Source organism: Leguminivora glycinivorella, chromosome 25, assembly GCF_023078275.1.
Source record: "Leguminivora glycinivorella isolate SPB_JAAS2020 chromosome 25, LegGlyc_1.1, whole genome shotgun sequence".
Classification (NCBI taxonomy): Eukaryota; Metazoa; Arthropoda; class Insecta; order Lepidoptera; family Tortricidae; genus Leguminivora; species Leguminivora glycinivorella.
This window is the reverse complement of record NC_062995.1, coordinates 7,041,196-7,062,899: the sequence shown is the minus strand read 5'-3', so window position 1 is coordinate 7,062,899 and position 21,704 is coordinate 7,041,196. Positions and strand designations below refer to the sequence as shown.

General features: G+C 35.4%; 1 protein-coding gene across 1 annotated transcript; it reads right to left on the bottom strand.

The window, feature by feature from the left end:
- Positions 1 to 277: 277 nt before the first annotated feature.
- Positions 278 to 21,209, bottom strand: LOC125239255 (cytochrome P450 307a1). The gene is made up of 2 exons (XM_048146788.1): positions 20,740 to 21,209; positions 278 to 3,589 (listed from the first exon to the last, which is right to left on the bottom strand). The coding sequence occupies exons 1-2, from the start codon at positions 21,116 to 21,118 to the stop codon at positions 2,352 to 2,354; spliced, it is 1,617 nt and encodes a 538-aa protein (XP_048002745.1). The 5' UTR covers positions 21,119 to 21,209; the 3' UTR covers positions 278 to 2,351.
- Positions 21,210 to 21,704: the final 495 nt, after the last annotated feature.

Sequence of the window (21,704 nt, the reverse complement as noted above, 5' to 3'; positions counted from 1 at the left end):
TCATCTCTCGTATCATGTACTTATAGGTAATAGTAATAGTTATTCCACGTATGAATAGTTTACTTTAAAATTCATTTGTACATGATTCAATTGTTTAATTAATTATTACAATAAAATTATTTGAATCATTATATATGCAGATAGCAGCGTGACGTCAAATTGATGTCATCGGTATGAAAATTACGAGCCCTGATTATCATAGACATAAGTTAAGAGATTTTTTGGATAAGAGATCTTTAGGACAACAGACAAAGTAATAAAACACCTTACATAAATTGCAAGTACTATAATTTCAAATTCTACCATACTCTACAAAATCACAATTTCCTATTATACAATAATCTTTCATATTGAAGAGAATTTGGACCGTACTACGAAGGACTAAAAGTAGGTAACAACTGATACTAATGTTTTGTCAGACTATAGTTAAAAAAAATGATTATTCTTTATTATTAAATAGCAAATTGTGTCTACCAATCTACTCATATAATGTCAAACTATTTTGTTAGATCAAACTTATTTTCGTTGTTTTGTCCCCAAACTAGTAATAATTTAATTTCTAATTATTCTTATTTGCATTATAATCCACAGCTAGAAATACATGCATATTATAGCTGCAAATATAGCAATTATCAATCGAGTTTTTTTTTTTTACTTTTTTAGATTTAAGAAAAAATATACGTGTGACAGAGTGGTCAGGACTAAGACAAGGAAAATATTTTTGACCCACTTTTCTATTAAAAGGACTACATTAATCAATCTTTTTCTAAAAAAATCATTTTGCCTACTTTTAGAACATCAGACTAAAAACTACATCTACAGACAATAGTTGACTAAACTAAATGAAGAAAAAAAATATTTGGGTGCTACATAAAACTACAAACAAAGAGTATAAAAACACTACAGTATGCTCAAAATCTATTCCTATACGTTACTGTAGCATCTCACCAACATATTCCTTACAAAAATTGTATAGTTAAATATTTCGTATCAAAATTCTACCAAGGAAGCTAAATATATTGGCCTATTTCCCCACAGTGACACTTGACACTGATAATTCTGTGCCTATTTCTAGGTCGATAAATAACAATGTTACTTAATATCAATATTTCCTTGTTGATCAGGCAATGAGCGTCAAAGTGTCACTAAGTATGTTGAAACCGGCCTGGTGGCATTTGAGGGATTTCTTTTAAAACTGGGTACTGTACAACTTTAATTTCTTAAATTGCAATATAAGAAAAGTCATTATTTTGGTGAAATACTCCAGTATACGATCAACCAATTGGAACCCTGAAGCACTATGTTATCTAACGTTCTAAAATCTATTTTAAATTAAATTTTGAATCTATTCTAACTGTTGAACAGTGACTCGTGGGTCTACAGTGGCTCAAGGTTCCATTTTTTGTGTACTAAACTACGCTAACAGTTCTAAAATCACTACAAAAGAGATTCACAGAACGCTCAATGACTGACATAGGTAAACTACCTAAAAACTACTTCTAAAATATAAATGCATCTAAATTTCAATTAAAATAATGTTGCCGCGCTACTACTACAAAAAAAACTCTAAAGTATCAAACAGTATCAAATCCACAAAACAGAAGAAAGTCGTCGGGTAATTGTTTCAAAAACTAACATGCCTGGTTTAGACCTAGTGCTACTAGAATTACTAGATCTAGACCATAGCAAAAGTTAACTACATAAAATTCTAGCGCACGCATTCATATACTTTACACATTTTCTAACTTTGGGACGAGTACATACAGTTGACAGAAAAACCAAATGTAACCTAAAAAGATTATGTCAAGAATAAATAATGTTTTGAGCGTTTCTCCTCAGCCATATTTTGGTCATTAGTTTAAAAACTACACTATTTTTAGCGACATTCACTCGTTCTACAAATTTTTAGTCTGACCGCTTTCCTAAAATTAATTAGTCTTTAAAATAAAATAAATTATATTTGAACCAAGCAACTCCATAAATATGCAATTTAAAATGACAAATGTTAAAATTCTGTGAATATTTGACGTTTATTATAGGTTACACTGTTTTACTTTTTTTTTTAAATGATAATATAAGTAAATTTATACGAAATCAAATTGTTGGTGTTCGAAGTTAGTAATTTATAAGCAGGAAAAAACGAAATAAAATGAATAGGTACCTATACAAACAGCGCTGCAAAAACAGACGTTTAAAATATTGAGTCAAAAATTCTACTAAACTAAATTTTGTCATAGATGCTAAACAAAACTAAAGTAGTTTAGTACTGACCTACTCTAAGCTATTGTAATCTAATTTCTAAAAACCTTAATATTGGCTGAGGAGATTGATTATCTACAATAATAAATTATTCAGTGCTTTCTGGGTACTACGTACAGGTTAAATGTGTCTTTAGGAAGAGCTACGCACGCCGGTTTCTGCCTTAAGTCTTCTAAATGTTCAGCTCCGATGTCGAACTCTTGCATGATGTTGGCAAACATCACGAAACTCATTGTGGTCACTAATGTCTGCCCGATGCATGTCCGCTTGCCGATGCTGAACGGCAAGAAGTGGGGGATGTTCTTCTTAACTGATACTACTTCTTTTTCTATCTCTGTCGCTTTATCTAAAGGCCTTGTTCGTTCGCTGTCAGATTCCATGCCTGAATCACATTGGGAGTTCCTCCTGACGCGCACTTTACTGCGCTCTAAGAATCGAGAGGGATCGAATTTCTCTGGCTCGTTCCAGTATTTCTCCGATGTGTTCAACTCGTAGTTGTTGATGAAAATCGTGGTTCCTTTCTCAACTCCGAACCCGGCTACTTCGGCGTTCTCAGTAGCTACGTGAGGAACAATTGGAGAAGAAGCGTATCTCAAAACTTCCAAGATGGTCGCTTCAGTGTACGGTAGGTTGCTTCTATCAACGAGGCTGATAGCGCGTTTCCCTTTAGTTAGACCTTCGATTTCTGAGCGAATCTTCTTTCCTACTTCAGGATCGCGAGCCACAGCAGCTAAGCAAAGCATAACCAGGTTTCCAACAGACGAATGACCTCCAAGGAAGTCTTCAAGCATGAAAATAATGGTATCCCTATCAACAGTCGGATCATCACGTAAGACCCTGAGAAGACCATCGAGGAAATCTTTTTCAGGCCCATCTGTCTCCAAGTTCATTTCCCTCTGCTCAACGATTCTGGAAAGGATAAAGCTGCGGATTTCCTTGGACCAATTGGAGAGCTTATCCATATGCTTCTTGTAAAATGGCGAGAGCCAAGGCAAGAAGTCGACAGCGTATCCCTGATTGATCTCCCAGAAGATTTCATCGAAATGGTCAACGATTTTACGGAACTCGACGTCGTCTTCATCAAAGCGGACGTTGCACATGTAATGGCTGAACATGTTCATGGCCGTGGACATGAGGAGGGGCTTGAGGTTGATGGCAGACTCGGTGGTCCTGGCGACGTGTTTGAGGGTCTGCACGAGCTCGATGGACTCGAAGGTGGCGACGCTGCCGATCCGGGCGAAGTTGTCGGTGTGCTGCTTGGGCCCGCAGTGCCGGCGGGCGAGGTTGCGTCTGCGCAGCTGTAGGTTCGACCAGTCGCAGAGCGCGAGAGCTGGAAACAAGAGAAAATGTTTTGAGTGAGGCTGGTTAACGTTTTAGGTAACAGGGGTTTTTATTTGTTACAACTGTTACAAGATATGAAAAGAAAAATAGAAATTACTTTAAAACCTTGGTGTAGATACGAGTACCAAGGTTTTAAAGTAATTTACTAGCATGATTACTCTACCATGGTTATATTCCCTATTAATCAGGTACCTACTCTGTTTTCAATTCCTTCTGCTTGTAATATTAGTTTTAAACTGTTTTAATTAATATTACAATATCTGGGCGACCGAGCTTCGCTCGGTTCTATTTTAATATATCACGTCTTTAGATAATAAAAAAACTCTTATAAATAAACAAAAAAAAAAGACAAAAAACAAAAACTTAATTTCTGGCCGGGATTCGAAACCCTGACACCTACGATCTATCTGCGTACATTAGAGTTTAGACCGACTGAGCTAAGCGGAATCGATGCGCGTGCGGCGAAATTAACGACCATATTTTACGTTTACTAACGCGAAAGAAAAAATGAAAACTCGAAAATTTGCGTTTTCCGGGATCTAAGGCCACGCTAGATCGATTTTTTACCCCCGAAAACCCCCACATAACAAATTTCAGCGAAATCGTTAGAGCGGTTTCCGAGATCGTCGGTATAATATAAATAAATAAATAAATAAATAAATATACAAGAATTGCTCGTTTAAAAGTATAAGATTTTTGGCAGACGAGATACTGTTGACACATAGTGTCGAGTAGTGGTACTGATTTACGCAAGTTGACGCGTGAATGACGCTAGATGTCACTACCAATAACTTGCATTTACTGATGGTATGGAGTTACAACTCTTCCATTCCTCATTCCTCTGTGTCTACGATGGAGTGAGCTCATCCAGAAGAAGCCTCTTCACCCTAGATTTGAATTAACTAATTTAAGACGATACGGTAGGGGTCAATTCTCCATACAAACGCTCTCGACTATTTCCTCCCTGGTTTTTGAAGATAGAGCAATGATTTTTTCAGCACAGATTGCTATTATTTTTATCTGTGTCGGACCGTTTTGATTTTTTTGATATTCTGCTTTTTAAAGATTAGAAGAGCCAATCAAAAATTTCTAAAATGATACTCAAGATTGGTAACAATTAACCAAAAAAGTTAAACGGATAGATTATTTAATTGTTATTCAGATTCTCAAATTTCGTTCCGATTGATTAAGTTTTGAAGGAGGAAAGAGTCGAGAGCGGAACCTCGATTTTAAAGATTTTTTTGAAATATCTTTTGACTGAGTTGTTCTTAATGGACAATTTTTTTTTTCGATAAATCTAGTTAATAACACTTGTATATTTAACTAAAATTCCCAAGTTGAAAAGGGGCTCCTTTCCATTTTAGCATTTTCGCTACTAACGTAATGCTATTTTTTTTTTTAAGTTCAACCGGATAAGCCACAAAACAATAAGGAAAATTATTAAATATACCGTGTTAGTCTAGAAACCAATGATTGTGCCGTAAAAGTAAAAACATAACCATTAAAGTAACAGAGCATGACTAAAACCGGCCAGGAGCGTGTCGAGCCACGCTCAGTGTAGGGTTCCGTAGTTTTCCGTATTTTTCTCAAAAACTACTCAACCTATCAAGTTCAAAACAATTTTCCTAGAAAGTCTTTATAAAGTTCTACTTTTGTGATTTTTATTTTATTTTTAAAACATATGGTTCAAAAGTTAGAGGGACACACTTTTTTTTTTCTTTAATTCAATTCAATTCATTTATTTCAAGGACCAACTGAGATCATTGTTGTTAGTACGCAATTACATAATAATTAAATATATGGTTAGTATTCTACAAAAAAATGTATGGTTAGTATTTCTTTAGATGCGATTATTTCCGAAACTACTAATATTATCAAAAAACTATTTTAGTAAACCCTTATTCACTTTTAAATACCTATCCAATAATATATCACACGATGAGGTTGGAATGAAAAAAAAAAAATCTGCCCCCACTTTACATGCAGGGGGGGGTACCCTAACAAAACATTTTTTTCCACTTTTTATTTTATCACTTTTTCGGCGTGATTGATATACAAATTGATACCAAATTTCAGCTTTCTAGTGCTAACGGTCGCTGAGATTATCCGCAGACGGACGGACGGACGGACAGACAGACAGACATGGCGAAACTATAAGGGTTCCTAGTTGACTACGGAACCCTAATAAAAAAAGTGCATGTAGCACGGCATGTGGCCAGTGAGTCGTGTCGCAACTTTAACCCCAAATATTGGTTCGACTTGACTTTGACCTGTAAGAGTAGCATTAAGCTAGGAACATACTACGCGGACGTCCGTCGTAAAACGACCGCGACCGCGACCTATCAGTGTGCACGGAACAAAACATCCAGCGAGCCAGATTTCGATCGGACGTCCATGCGCTCAAGGCCACGTCCGCGTCCGTCGACCGATAGTTTGCACGGTTATGTGTATTTCCATTGTCCAGATTCCCGTCCGCGGTCGATTCACGATATGGACGTCCGCGTAGTGTGTTCCTAGCTTTAACTTCAACCCTCCATTTTAGGGGGGGGGGGGGGGGGGGGTTTAGAAAGAGACAAAAGTAGCCTATCGTCACTACTTTAAAAAAAAACTTGTATCTTCGTCTGTCAATGAAAAGAAAATTGTAGTAAGCATGTATGGAATGCATATAGACTTACTGCGTTTTAACTTTGACGAGCAGCGTGAGATACGAGATTTTTTCAAAGTAATGACGCTATGTCACTTTCCATCCCTTTAACTATCTCCATTTACAAAATCACGACAATTCGTCGCTCCGTTTTGCCGTGAAAGACGGACAGACACACACGCTTTCCCATTTATATTATGAATAATAAATATAGTTTAATAGTATGGAAAATGGATACACAACTCGATTCAAAAATCCCTTATAAGATCGTGATATGATACTAATTCTAATCTGTTTATATCTTATAAACATTGTCCGAATCGGACTGATAGAGTGAACCTTAGAAAATTTCATCACCCGCTTAACTAAATGTTAGTGGGCTGTCAACTGTCAAATTCCAAACAAAATGGTGGGTTAAACCTCGGGTTAACAGGCGGAAGTGGCCTTTTGTTGTGTGTGTTGAATCATTTCGGATATATGCATAACCATTTAGGTTTACTAAGTATAGAATAGAATAGAATCGTTTATTGCATGTCACAAACCAGATATAAAGGTGTTACATATAATGTGTGGTTAGTTTTGTGTGACGTCCTGTAAGGACACAGCAAATCTAATACTTACATCTAACTTAAATATAATGTTTAACAATATATTTATATCTTAACAATAGGATCAATGGCACTTAAAGGCACTGAAGCTTTAGTAGTTTCATGTGTTCTGCCTATCCCTTTATGGGATACAGGCGTGATTGTATGTATGTATGTTAACAATAGTAGGAACTGATACATTACTTAATCATATGTTCTCGTTAAAGTAATCTTTAATATTGTAGTAACATTTATTAATTAGGAATATTTTTAACTTATTTTTAAGTAGGTATTCAATTACTAGTCTTGTTATATTTCTTGCACCTATTAAGTAGCTCTTATTGATCTCTGTTTGGCCCAAAGTTTAGATGGTAGAGAATGCCTTATGGCATTGAGTTCGCCTTTGTACATTTTTTACCGTGCAATAAAGTTTAAACAATAAATAAATAATAAAAAAATCGGCGCTTTCTCATGGATATGACAAAAGTCATGTAATAGGGTCTGGTATTTGGTTATATTTTTTTCCCCTCACTAGCTTGGAAACACGTGTTTTATCCTTTAATACCAGCGGGTAAAAACGCATTTTATCCACTAGTGGGTAAAGTAATTTGACCTTGAATAAAGTCAAATTAACTGCTTTAAAGTAGGTGCATCTAGTAATAAAGATGATTTACTACCTGTAGAACTACTGGAAGCAGTGATAAACGCATTTTTTGCATTGTAGTTTCCTCGCTATAGTGAGGGGAAAAGTATTGTGTTACACTCGGGTGCAAATGTATTTTACTTCTCGTTTGTTAAAAAACGAGCAAGTTCAGGATTCTATTCTCGAACCACTCGCTTCGCTCGTGGTTCAACTATAGAATCCTTTCACTTGCTCGATTTTCAATTCCACACTCGGCGTTAAAATACAACTTTGCCCCCTTGTATAACAAATAACTATTTATCTGTGTGGGACCGTTTTGATTTTTTTGATATTCTTATTTTTAAAGACGCTAGAGCCCATCAAAAATGTCCAAAAACGGCCTTATTGATTATGGCGCAAAAAAAGGTGTAGTATTCAAAATTGGCAACAATTAGCCAAAAAAACTAAACGGTCCGACACAGATTATTTCATTGTTATTCAGATTCTCAAATTTCGTTACGATTGATTAAGTTTTAAAGGAGGAAACAGTCGAGAGCGGAACCTCGATTTTAATAGTATTTTATGCAACAGGAGGTCAAAAAAGACGAGTGGCGTGGGTAACAATTTGAGGCAAAGCCGAAAATTGTTATTAAGACGCCACGAGTATTTTTTGACTCAGTTAAACACCGTTGCATACAATACTTTTTCTACGACCATGCACTTACTTTTTAATAGTTTTCTAGAATAACTTTCGTGAAATTCGCACTGTTCCGTGTATTTTGACTTGTCGTCTGTAATGATCCTGCACTCACCCTGTCGCTCGCACTCCCCCGCGCCGCTGCAACCCCCGGCGCCCCGCGCACCCACGCTATATCCCTTAAAGGCTACCTAACAATACTTTAAGAGCTATATCGTATGCGTGGGTGCGCGGGACGCCGGCCGGGGGCGGGCATCTTTTATGCAGGGTTTTAACGATCTATGCTCGACCCTGTAAATGACGAATAACAGTTCGGGAGTAGAAAAAGATTTTTTCGCAATATCTTTTAACTGAGTTGTCCTGAATGGACAATTTTTTTTCGATAAATCTAGTTAATAACACTAGTATATTTAACTAAAATTCCCAAATAGAAAGGAGGGCTCCTTTCCATTTTAGCGTTTTCGCTCCTGTAACGTCTTAAAGGTAACATTTTCATATCTGTGCGTCAGGCATGACACGGTTTGTAACCTATAAAGGTGCACATAATGTCATGCGCATTATGATGCGCAAGCGCACTGAAATAGGTTAAGTTACTTTAAGAGATAGAGTAGAGGTTCCGTACAATTTAAATTTATAAATGAAATACAGTTTGTATGTAATAAATTCGTTAAAAATAAAACACGGATCGAATGAATAATCATAATGGGCTATTTTATTCAAGAAAGTAAAAACATTTACAACGATTAAATTTTTTATGACTTTGTATATTTTTTTGGGTATGTATAAGTAAAAAAAAATGATTGGCGGTTCCTAGAACACTTTTGTTTTCTATTAGGTTTGAAGAGGAATGTAATTCTAATCATAAAGAGCATAATTTCAGTAGAACATAACCACAAAATTTAAATTTTGAAATGTCCCTGAAATAGTGGACTGGTTTTCATCAGACGTGGCTAAAACACCCGACTAATTCAGCTTAAAAAAAAACTAAATCGGTCCATCCGTTTGAGAGCAACGATGCTACATATAGACACACAGACATACAGACAGACAATATCAAACTTAAAACACCCCGTCGTTTTTGCGTCGGGGACGGGGGTTAAATATAAATATCTGGGCAACCGAGCTTCGCTCGGTTCTGTTTCGTATCCTTGACATGTGTCGCCATCTAGTTCAAAAATGAATAGTACCTACATCGAGCGAAAGAATTCTCAGCCTTAACAACACAACTACTCCACACGAGATGGCGCGCATTTTGCCACAAAAACTCAAATAGTGTATTTTCTATTCGTTTTAGCCTTGACCTGTGTCGCCATCTAGTGTTTGCAATAAATAGTACTTACATCGACCGAAAGAATTCTGTCTTAACAGTACAACTACTGCACACGAGATGGCGCGCGAAGAAAAACGCATGAAAACTCGAAAATTCGCGTTTTCCGGGACCTAAGGATAAGTTAGACCGATTTTTCACCCCCAAAAACCCCCACATAACAAATTTCTGCGAAATCGTTAGAGCGGTTTCCGAGATCGTCAGTGTAAATAAATATATATATAAATAAATAAATAAATATACAAGAATTGCTCGTTTAAAAGTATAAGATTATAATATTAGCGCCATCTAGCCGAGCGTCCCCCAAAGGTGTAACGCCATCTAGGTCACCGTACCTATTTTTATATGGTTCTGAGGTACGTTTATTTCTTAGACTGTAGCTGTCTATACGGAGTTACATATGTCTTTGATAAAACATAATATCTTTAAACTACCTACACCTGTAGGCCTAGCACATGATTGCCGCGAGAGTATGTCGCCGCGAGATAGATGACACGTCTTCTTCTAACTGTATGAATGACATAAGGACGGGTAGCCTATCTCGCGGCGACATACTCTCGCGGCAATCATGTGCTAACCCTGCTGAAAGAGATTTTATGTTAGTATCCTATATTCCAAATACAGTACCCTAATAGTGTAGTAACTTTACACACATCTTCATGTTGATTATGCGCATCTAATATTCTTCTGTCCTATAAATCTATCCATGGTCCGATGATTTTAATGACCTAGAAAAATAACCTTTTTTCTTAGAAAAGCTTCAATATTAACTAGCCTATATAACACTCGCTGTCACTTTCTTTGGGATGCAAAAAGAACTTGCAAGTAAATGTGCATTCATTTCAATGAGTTTCTGATTTATTGTGAAAAAGAATCTTAACTGGAGCGTTTCAAACAAAACAACAAAAAAAAACCGGTGAAGAGCGTGTCGGGATCGCTCAGTGTAGGGTTTCGTAGTTTCCCGTATTTTTTTTCAAAAATGTTCAACCTATCAAGTTCAAAATAATTTTCCTAGGAAGTCGTTAGGTATAAAGTTCCACTTTTGTGATTTTTTTTCACATTTGTTTAATTTATGGTTCAAAAGTTAGAAGGGAGGGGCACATTTTTTTACTTTTGGAGCGATTATTTCCGAAAATATTAACATTATCAAAAAAGGTTTTTTTTTTCACTTTCTACTTTGCCACTTTGTTTTGTGGGCGTGATTAATATACATATTGGTACCAAATTTCAGTTTTCTAGTGATTACAGTCACTGAGATTATCCGCGGACGGACGGACGGACAGACATGGAGAAACTATAAGGGTTCCTAGTTGACTCAAAGACCTTTACAGGGGACAGCTCAATCACATTTTTTGCCATACGAAATTAAACCTTATTACTGAAACAGAAAGTCGATCGTATCAGACTAGCGAAAACGGTCCACATGAGAGGGCATTGTTTGGGCTGGTGTCCCTCTCGCACGTGTTGCCAGTGTTAATGAGGTTCCCATATTAGTAGTATTTTTATCTGTATATTACCTGACTTTATAACTTCTTATTTTATTTTAATGTTATATTCAAACTAGGGTTTTGATATATTTCAAAAAATTTGAAAATAATTATAATGTAATTATTTTGATGCCAGTAAATCAAAGATTTGTATAATTAAAAAATACTTTCAATTGGGTGTTAGTAGATTTGGTAGTAACTTTGAAAATTGACTGGTATCCCCAATTTATGACAGTGATGACGTCACTGAATAATGTTGACATTGTCAGCAAGTGCGAGAGGGACACCAGCCCAAACAATTACCTCTCATGTGGACACACTTTTTGACCTAACTAAACAATCTAGTTTAATAATTCTAAATCTATGAGTTGACTACGGAACTCTAAAAAGTGCTTAGTTAAATTTGACCAAGATAGGGTTGCTCCGGGCACTAAGTTTTTCTTGAACAGTGAAATAGTTACTTTCACCGCTCCAACTGGTATAAGGCTCTCTTGCTACTTCAAAAACGGACAGCAAAATTTTATCCACAAGAGTGCAAAGTAATTTCATACAAATTTTAACTTAATGCCGAGCTTGAAGCTGACCGTTGAAATTCACGTATAAATAATCATTAATAAATTCATGGATTTGATTTAGTTTGATATCACCGTACAGTCAACCAATTGGAACCCTAGGCCACTCTACAACCATGTCAAAATGACAAGCAGTAAGAGATTTCTTACAATATGATTTATACCGTCACTATGACATAGTTCTACAGAGGCTTCAAATCTAAGTTCGTTGTTCAAAAGTTTTTGCAAATCTCAATAATTTAAAATAAAATTTAAAAACTGCAACTTAAGGTACAATAAGCATGTTATTTATGTAACCGTGACCTAATAAAAGTAATTATTGAATGACCTTAAGTATCGTGTTTTCCAAATATTTAAAAGTGTAATTTAAGCCTATTTCCTATATAAAACCTGGCGTCAGCGGCTCCTATGTCACATAGGTGCTATATTGTATAAGCAGAAAATACTAGTTACTAATAGACTTATATTGACCGGGATATAGACCGTGATTACCTTTTTGATTTTTGTCGAGCTCCCGATATTTCGACGCAGTTGCGACTGCGTCGAAATATCGGGAACTCGACAAAAATCAAAAAGGTAATCACGGTCTATATCCCGGTCAATATAAGTCTAATGAAAATAACCGTGAATCATTCAAAACTCTAGTTACTAATAATCAATACTAATATTATAAATGGGAAAGTGTGTGTCTATTTGTTTGTACGTCTTTCACGGCAAAACGGAGCAACGAATTGACATATTTTTTTAAGTGAAGATAGTTGAAGGGATGGAGAGTGACATAGGCTACTTTTTGTCTCTTTCTAACGCGAGCGAAGCCGCGGGCAAACCCTAGTAATAGTAACCAATATTTGCTTTAATTTTGTATAACTGAATTTATAAGATAAATAAAAGTATAGTCTGGCTGCATGTTCGAGTTTTTAACCTCTGGCAAAATGTGGCAGATCTGTCAGTGTCAGTTTGCATACAAATCTTTTCTAAGATTATGAATTGTCAGTTTGCATACAATTTTCTTTTAAGATTATGAATTTTTAAGACTGTCTGTTGCCGGCCTTAGTATGTTAGTTTGGGTCAAAACGTAAAAGCTAAATTTGACCCACTTCCCGGTTTCCTTTAATAAATAATTTCCTTTAAGAAAACCTTTAATGGGATAAGTTCGCCTTTGTAGAAATTATGTGTTTTTTTTTATACTATTACATCACCATCCTCCTTGCGTTATCCCAGCATTTGCCACGGCTCATGGGAGCCCGGGGTCCGCTTTCACAACTAATCCCAGGATTTGGCGTAGGCACTAGTTTTACGAAAGCAACTGCAACCTGACCTTCCAACCCGAAGGGTAACTAGGCCTTATTGGAATTAGTCCGGTTTCCTCAAGATAATTCCTTTACCGAAAAGCGACTGGCAATTATCAAATCGTCACTACTTTGAAAAAATCTCGTATCTCACGCTGCTCCTCAAAGTTAAAACGCAGTAAGTCTATATGCATTCCATACATACTTACTAAAATTTTCTTTTCATTGACAGACGAAGATACAAGTTTTTTTTAAAGTAGTGACGAAATGACATTTCGCACATAAGTTCCAGAAACTCATTGGTACGAGCCGGGGTTTGAATAGAATAGAATAGAATAGAATAAAACTTTATTTTGTATAATTTATGTTACAGAATTATGGCCTACCAAGCACAGGCATTAATTATTTTACATATATGTCTTAGGTGTCGAAAAGATCTAATGTAAAGTAAATGGGGCTCAGTTCAGGTATGAACTGGCTCACGCTAAAGCTATGTATTTATTTAAATAACAGGGATACGAGGTGGAGCCATTCGCTTGGAAAGTGGTTTTCCTCTTTCTTGTTTACACACATAATCAATTTCACCAGTACGTAGACCAGGCAACATAGGATTATGGTGGTTCGGCTTATCATATTTATCACCGGGTTCCGTTAGACCCGGAATCTGTTGATCTTTTAACTTACGGAGCATGTCTTCGTGTAGGTCTCTAGCACGTATGTACCACGGGTCTTCATCAAGCATCTCCCAAATTACTTCTGAACTAGTATTACGCGGAAAATTAGCAGCTGTTTTCAATGCCATGCGATATTGTCTCTCTAATTCAGTCAATCTAGATTTACTCACCCTAGGGTAGAGTTGAACTATGCCATAATCTATTATTGGTAACACAGTCGCTTTTATCGCGACCTCTGTACCTTAGGTAATAGGTAAATATGCCATGGGAATAAATGCGTGTGTGTTAAATGAAACCTTACTTGTTTAGAAACCGTCATAATTACTTGTTTACTTGAATTTGATATAGGCTTGATTGCTAACGCAGCAATTCCGATAAATTATTATAATAGGCAAATTTATAAAAATAATTACTTACGGATAACATATGTTATACTACTGGTTTCGCTTTTTTATAATAGTAAGTAACTATTTAACTAGTGACTTTAAAATTAAGGATATTATTTAACTAATAAATAATTTTATTATTAAGTATCTAAAATTGAGATTTGTCTTTATCCTATTTTTTATAACTATTATTTTTTAACGAATTAAAGAACCAAACATAAATATATATTTAGACTCAGTAAACCGGTAAGTTAGACATATTTATTTAAAAAAAAAAAACCTTATGAAATGGGGTAGTTACTTTAGGTCGCTTTATGTGCGATTTATGTGCGAAATGGCATTTTATATTTGCCAGTCGCTTTTCGGTGAAGGAAAACATCGTGAGGAAACCAGACTAATTCCAATACGGCCTAGTTACCCTTCGGGTTGGAAGGTCAGATGGCAGTCGCTTTCGTAAAACTAGTGCTTACGTCAAATCTTGGGATTAGTTGTCAAAGTCACAGACACAGACACTGACAGATCTGTCAGTGTCAGTTTGCATACAAATCTTTTCTAAGATTATGAATTGTCAGTTTGCATACAATTTTCTTTTAAGATTATGATTTTTAAAGACTGTCTGTTGCCGGCCTAACATGGCAAGTTGAAGCTTGTAAAAATAAAAATGGTATATAGTAATGGTAATGGTAGTAATGGTAATTGTATAGGTATATGGTATGACAAAGACAGTGCGATGGCGCGCTTTTCCTGTTACACCGTGTTTATACACCGTGTTTTTTTGTTTTCCGTTAAATTCTACACGTAGCTAGGTTCATTATCAGGAACCACCATATCACTTTTAGTTAAATTCGCAAAAAAAATTTTTTCATCATTTTCATACATAATAAATTAATTTATTTGTGTGAGGACCCTTAAGAATAACATTCAAGGTAGTGTCAAGTAATTGACGGCACATGTCGAAACAAATAACATTAGAAATTGGTAAAGGCTGTCACACACGTGTTCAGTAATTCTCTTTGTTTTTTTAATAACTCGATAACCGTAAGAGTTAAGACGCTAGTTTCTTAGAGAAATTAATTGTATTAGATCTAAAGAACCTCTCCTTAAAGTTAACGAAAGAACCTTCCCTTAAAGTTAACGGAATCCAATGAAAGCAGGGTGTATAACATGTATAAAAGCCCAGTGTGGGAACACCATTAATAGTTATTTCTTTTACAAGGGGGGAAAGTTGTGGTGTCACCGCACGTGCCGATATTGATACCCGAGCAAGCGAGAGATTCCAATATTGAACCGCGAGCGTAGCGAGTAGACGAGAAGTGGAATCTTGAGCGATTCGCGGGTTTCAAGGCATGAAGGTTTAATTAATACTGTTGCTGCCCCGAAAACAATAAAAAAAAACACTATGACGTGAAAAATACGTAACAGTAGGTAATTATAACATTGTCTTCGGTTACCGCGATAGTTACTCATGAAATAAAACTATGGAAACGGATTAAATCGCGTATAATGAATAATGAATTTTAAATTAATTATACGCGATTTAATCTGTTTCCATAGTTTTATTTCATGACTAATTATAACCTCAAACTAAATTAAATCCATCAATTTATTAAGCATTTATGATTCATAAATACTTACTAGGTTACTAGTAATTAAATAAATAAATAAATAAATATTGGGGACACCTTACACGGATCAACTTAGCCCCAAACTAAGCATAGCTTGTACTATGGGTGCTAAGCGACGATATACATACTTAAATAGATAAATACATACTTATATACACAGAAAACATCCATAACTCAGGAACAAATATCTGTGTTCATCACACAAATAAATGCCCTTACCGGGATTCGAACCCAGGACCGCGGCTTATAGCAGGCAGGGTCACTACCGACTGAGCCAGACCGGTCGTCAATTAAATACCAAAATATTATGTATACAAGTATTTTTTAAGGTTCTAAGTTATTTTTTCATTACCCTCGTAAAAAACAGGTATTTAAAGCAAAAATACAAGTGTGTGTGATGCACCCTTTTGATGTTATCAGATGATAAGAATAGAGGAAGTTCAGAATAAATTAAAATTGACTAAATTATTTCTAAATGAACCTAAGTGCATGTTCACATTATCCGATCCAATATCGGATGTAGAAAGGAATTCAAAGGCAAAATATATGAGATATCGGTCCAACATTCGATATCGGATCGGATAATGTCAAAACGCGCTAACGCAACTGCGCTGGCGCTGGCGTCAGGTTGTCAATATCAGGTGGCGCCATCTGTGGTATCAATTCAGAAACTTAGTGTCAAGTTTAAATGACGCCACGAAATTAAGTTCACATAATTCTATTTTATATTGATTGATGCTAGGCCTTGTTACTTTGAATTTAAAGTTCATAATTGGTGAGTAATGAATGGCAACAGAGATGACCCAGTTGGTTGGTCTGTTAATTTATTTTGGACCTTATTAAAGCGGTTCTAGGGATTATTTTAGATTTCATTACATCACTGTTCTAACTTTGAAGCTTAAAGTTACAAAATATGGCTAAGTTATAAGCTATACGCGAGCGAAAGTTTAATAAATAAAAAAATAGTCCAAGTTTTTTGGTAAAAAAAGAATAATATTGGCAATATTTCCCTATATATTAAGATTATTTAAAAATTAAAAGTATTAAAAATGTTTTTTTAAATAATACTTAAGAGTATTCAATACGTACATCATTATTAATTAATATTTAGGTATTAATACTCTAGAATAGAAAATATAATTATGTATTTTAAATAGTTTAAAATAGGAATGAAACTTGAATGTTTTGATTTCATCATTACTTTCGTCTTAAAAACGCCTAGTGTTTACCACCAGGGTGAATTGCGAATAATGCACGTTCATCATCGAACTTTGGACTTATTATTGTACCACCATACTATACTGCAGGCACGCACTACGTCTCTAGTATCAAACGATTAATTTTTATGGAGGTCAGTGGGACTCGTCCCTTGTTATAGGTCATGCGGTAGTCATATTTCGCGTGTAATTTTATATGGTCGTTTGGTAATATTGCGTAAATGGGGAATTTTATATTATGGTCGCTTGGAAATATTGCCTAAATGGGGAACATTGCCGTCGCCGTCGTTAGCTCGATTCAAATTGAAGTGTCTTTTTATGCGGGTGTTTGTCACTTTTTTACGCAAACAAATTTTATCTAATTGAGAAGTAATAGTTATTTGTTATACAAGGGGGCAAAGTTGTATTTTAACGCAAAGTATGGAATTGAAAAACGAGCAAGTGAAAGGATTGTATAGTTGAAGAATAGTTCGAGAATAGAATCTTTTAGAATAGTTTTTTTTTAACACACGAGAAATAAAATACATTTGCACCCGAGTGTAACACAAAATTTTTCCCCTCACTGTAGCGAGGAAACTACTACTTACTCAAAAATGCGTTTATCACTGCTTCCAGTAGTTCCACAGGTGGTAAATCTTCTTTATTACTAGATTCGCCTACTTTTATCAATTTTAAAACAGTTAATTTTACTTTATTCAAGGTCAAATTACTTTACCCACTAGTGGATAAAATGCGTTTTTACCTGCTGGTATTAAAGGACAAAACACGTGTTTCCGAGCTAGTGAGGGGAAAAAAAATTTTTTTCTATATTCAGCGACATTTTTTTGTTTTTTTTTTTAGTTTTGCACTGGAATGCAGTTACGCACGATGTGTGGTACTCGCCGTTTATTTTCCCTCCCCGAGCGAGAGGGGGGAAACTTATCCCACCCACTAAACCCACTCCAGCGTTTCACCCTCTTTGCCGTTTGTGATGATCACTGAGAGCATGACTTATATATCGAGCGACAGATTACGTCACATCAAAAAAAAAAATTATAATACATATATATGAGCACAATATACTGCACGCATGTTAAAATATGTGCCAAACAAATATATATATTATATTACAGCCATGCTTGCGTTATGTGCGTTAATTTAGCAGAACTAGTCATTGAAATATATGTTTCAACAACATACAACATTCGTTAAAAATTTTTTTTTGAAAAATTGAAAATGTCGGTAAAAATTGTTCTGTTCCTACTTTTTTTTACTAAATGCTCTTTTGAAAAACGAGTATCTACCACATACTTTTTTATACTACGTCGGTGGCAAACAAGAATACGGTCGGCCTGATGGAAAGCGGTCGCCATAACCTATGGACGCCTGCAACTCAAAGAGTGTCACATGTGCGTTGCCACCCCATTAGAAAATTGTACACTCCCTTTTGCTGTGTTAAGTATATGTCGCAGTAAGATAGATAAAGCCGTTATATAGTTATAACCCTAGGAATATAATTATACGTCGTAACATAGTTAAACGAAAGCGATTAATTGCTATCTTACTAGGAATATAACTATAATACTAAACTAGTTTAGTCATATAGTTATATGACTGGATCCAGTTTAGTGGAATGATTGTAGGCAGGAGTGCGGCGGTGCGGCGGAGGTATAGTTATAACCCTAGGGGTATAATTATATGCCGTAACATAGCTAAACGAAAGCGATTCCTTACCATCTTACTAGGAATATAATTATAATACGTTACTAGTTTAGTTATATAAGTATATCACTGGATTAAACTTAGTCTAGGGATATAATTATAATACGTCTCTAGTTAAGTAATATAGTTATACACCGTGTTTCACTTAACACTAAAAACCTGAAATCAGTTTGTTCAGAATCGAGAGTAGAATCGATTGAGCTATATCTTGATGGGGGTAATATTTTTTGTTTAATTTGTATTATTAGTTATTTTTTACGTGCCCATTCTATTGTATTCGTAATGCGACGTGTGTATCGCATTGCTAGAGGTTGCTTACCTTTTTCAGTATTTAGGGGTATTAATACTGGCTGGTTACTTGGACGATACTTTTTCCGTTACGAGTTTGACGTTGTTTGTCAGTTTAATCTTAATGTTTATCATAAGTCATAACAAATTGAACTCGTACCTAATTACAACCTTGTCATTTTGAATGTTGGGTTTAAATTTGCTTACCGCGATTAAATTACCGGGATTTCCCGGGAAATCAAGAACCGGGAAATACCGGGAGCATGCCCTAACTGTTACGTTTTAACTAATATAGCTTGGATTCGTTTGTTTAGTAACCAAACCTTGTGTACTATGTTCGATACAAAATAAACTTTGTTCTAACGTCAGTGACGGTGTTGTTATTCCAAATCGGCCCGCTATACGTATTATAAAACACTGATTTAAACTTTCACGATTTTTACACATATTTAAAATTGCAAACGGGACTTAATACATAGTAATACGCGATTAAGTCCCGTTTGCAATTTTAAATACCGTATTATAATTATATTCCTAGTAAGATGGTTCTGAATCGCTCCCTTATATCCCTAGGGTTATAACTATACCTCCGCCGCACCGCTGCACTCCTGCCTACAATTATTTCACTAAACTGAATCCAGTCATATAACTATATGACTAAACTAGTTTAGTATTATAGTTATATTCCTAGTAAGATAGCAATTAATCGCTTTCGTTTAACTATGTTACGACGTATAATTATATTCCTAGGGTTATAACTATATAACGGCTTTATCTATCTTACTGCGACATATACATATAATACAATATTTACTTTTCTACTAAAACATATATTTTCTTGGTTGTTTGTGTTGTAGCAGGCAAAATGAAAATAATGCTTAATTGCAGTGACATTAACTCGAAAATGTATCAGCGTACATTTTGAAGTATGTAAACTTTTTGAAAGTGCTGCAGTAGCGTCAGCGTCAGGGTAGCACTTAGTGTTTAAGCAGCTTAAAGTTTTTTCACGCGAACTGTACACGTCCCTAGGCAATGCAAAAAGATGGCAGACATAGCCGGGCCACCGTACAGCCTTGCTGGCTTAACGCATACGTACGCGTACGCACCGGCAAAGGTTTAATTTAGTTTATGATCAGTGCCACCCCGCGGGCTGAGAATTAAAGTTCGTTAAAAGAAGTTAAAAGTGAAAAATGTGATAGGTGCACGTCACGAGTAAGTAGGATAAATTTTTACTAAAATTACTTTTAAGGCGAAATCTAAAAAAAAATGTGTGATGTAAATATATTTATACATTTTCCTCCCATCAGGTACTCAACCCTAGCATAAATTGTGAACATTAGCTATTTTCACAATCTTGATAATCTTTTAAAAACAAGATGAAATTCGGTCAAAAAAAATTTTAATAGTACTATCAAGATACTTTTTTTCTATATTCATATTTACGATTTAAATTGTGCAATCAAGGATTACAAAGATTATTTTGGCAATATTTCCGTATGGAAAATATTGCCAAAATGACTTTGATTGATTTCATAATATTTAGATTAAATTTAATTCATTATCTTTTTTGTGACTAAAGATAAGTTTAGGTAGGAGACCATTTTTTTCCTATTAAATTATTTTTTTCTTGGAGTGAAAACTTACTAGAATTTTACCATGTATGTTTGTGTTTTGTATTTTTATCTTACTTAATCCACCGTAAATCGTAATTATTCCGTCATGTAAGCACTTTTTCAATGTTTTGAAAGGTAATAAAGTAGAATATATACATATACAAATATAAAATATCTAAATTTAATTTTAGTTTAAAATCTAGAGGCTTCTACGAAAGCATAGGGCACAGACTGCGCCGGTTTCTTAGCATTTGTAATGTAAACTTATTTACGCAAAAAAGCTTAATTCTTTTAAGTTCTGATATTTTTCCTTTAAAACTATAAGTTTATATTATTGAGTATTTTGCCAGATCTCTTGCGCTACAATAAGTTTAGGTACATAAAAATACGACAGTCAAAAAACTACTTACAGTTATTCCTATCGCCAGCAAACAGCCGATGGAACCGTTCGAAGTCGGGCCGTCCTCCGAAGAACTTCCCATTCTGGTTGAGGACTTCTCTGATCAGCTCCAAGTTATTGACTACTACACACTTGGACCCGCCCAATTGTATACTAAAGATGTCCCCATATTCTTTGGCTAGCTCCGTAAACGCTTGGAAAGGAGATTCGTGTTTCCCCAATAGATGTAAACTACCCACGACCGGGAGAGCTACCGGTCCCGGTGCTTCGCTCAAAACCACCTCCTTTGCCTCCCCATATTTGTTCTCCCGTTTAATACTTATCGTTCTACGGGAATAAACTTTGTATAAAATGAGAATAGCGACGGCGATTAAGAGTAGGGCACTCATTTTTTTCTTTTATAGAAAATTTTTAGAGTGTCCACACCGGCTGGACAGTATTGGCGGGAACGCGCTAGCCACTGCGCCGTGTCAGATCCGTGACGCCGTTTTATACACTTGGTTCAAATTATTCACAACGACTGTCTTCTTTTTTGTCACGTCCGCCGCACCAAGGCAAAATGGTACGTATCACGCGGCCGCAAAAACCAAACTTTACGCTCTGCGGTTGGCCGAGCAGACTTGAATATAAAAAAGTAATATTATTTTAAATATTTTTTGATTTTGGTACTTGGTCCGAACTGAGTGGAAGCTACAGTGAGATTGTATTTTTATGCGTAATCAAAACACTAGGAAATTGGAGCATTGCGTATTAGGGTCGTATGTCGTATAGTTGATGATTATTATGAGAATTAACAGTTTGCAGAAAATATGTACCTACCTATTCATTTAGGTACCGAATGAGTGCTCGGAGTGATTGGAAATGCTGCAATCCCTACTTTTTCTACTCAGACAGAGTTATAAAACTGTCAGCAACAAAATATACATAGGTATTAGGTACGTTTGAAGTGCTAAAATATGTAGGTATATAATATAC

Bases quoted from the DNA above. Each gene is read 5' to 3' on its own strand.
- LOC125239255 (XM_048146788.1), bottom strand. From the start codon at position 21,118: ATGAGTGCCCTACTCTTAATCGCCGTCGCTATTCTCATTTTATACAAA. The intron at 3,590-20,739 runs GTAAGTAGTTTT...TCTTGTTTCCAG, and splicing joins TGCTGGCGATAGGAATAACT to CTCTCGCGCTCTGCGACTGG.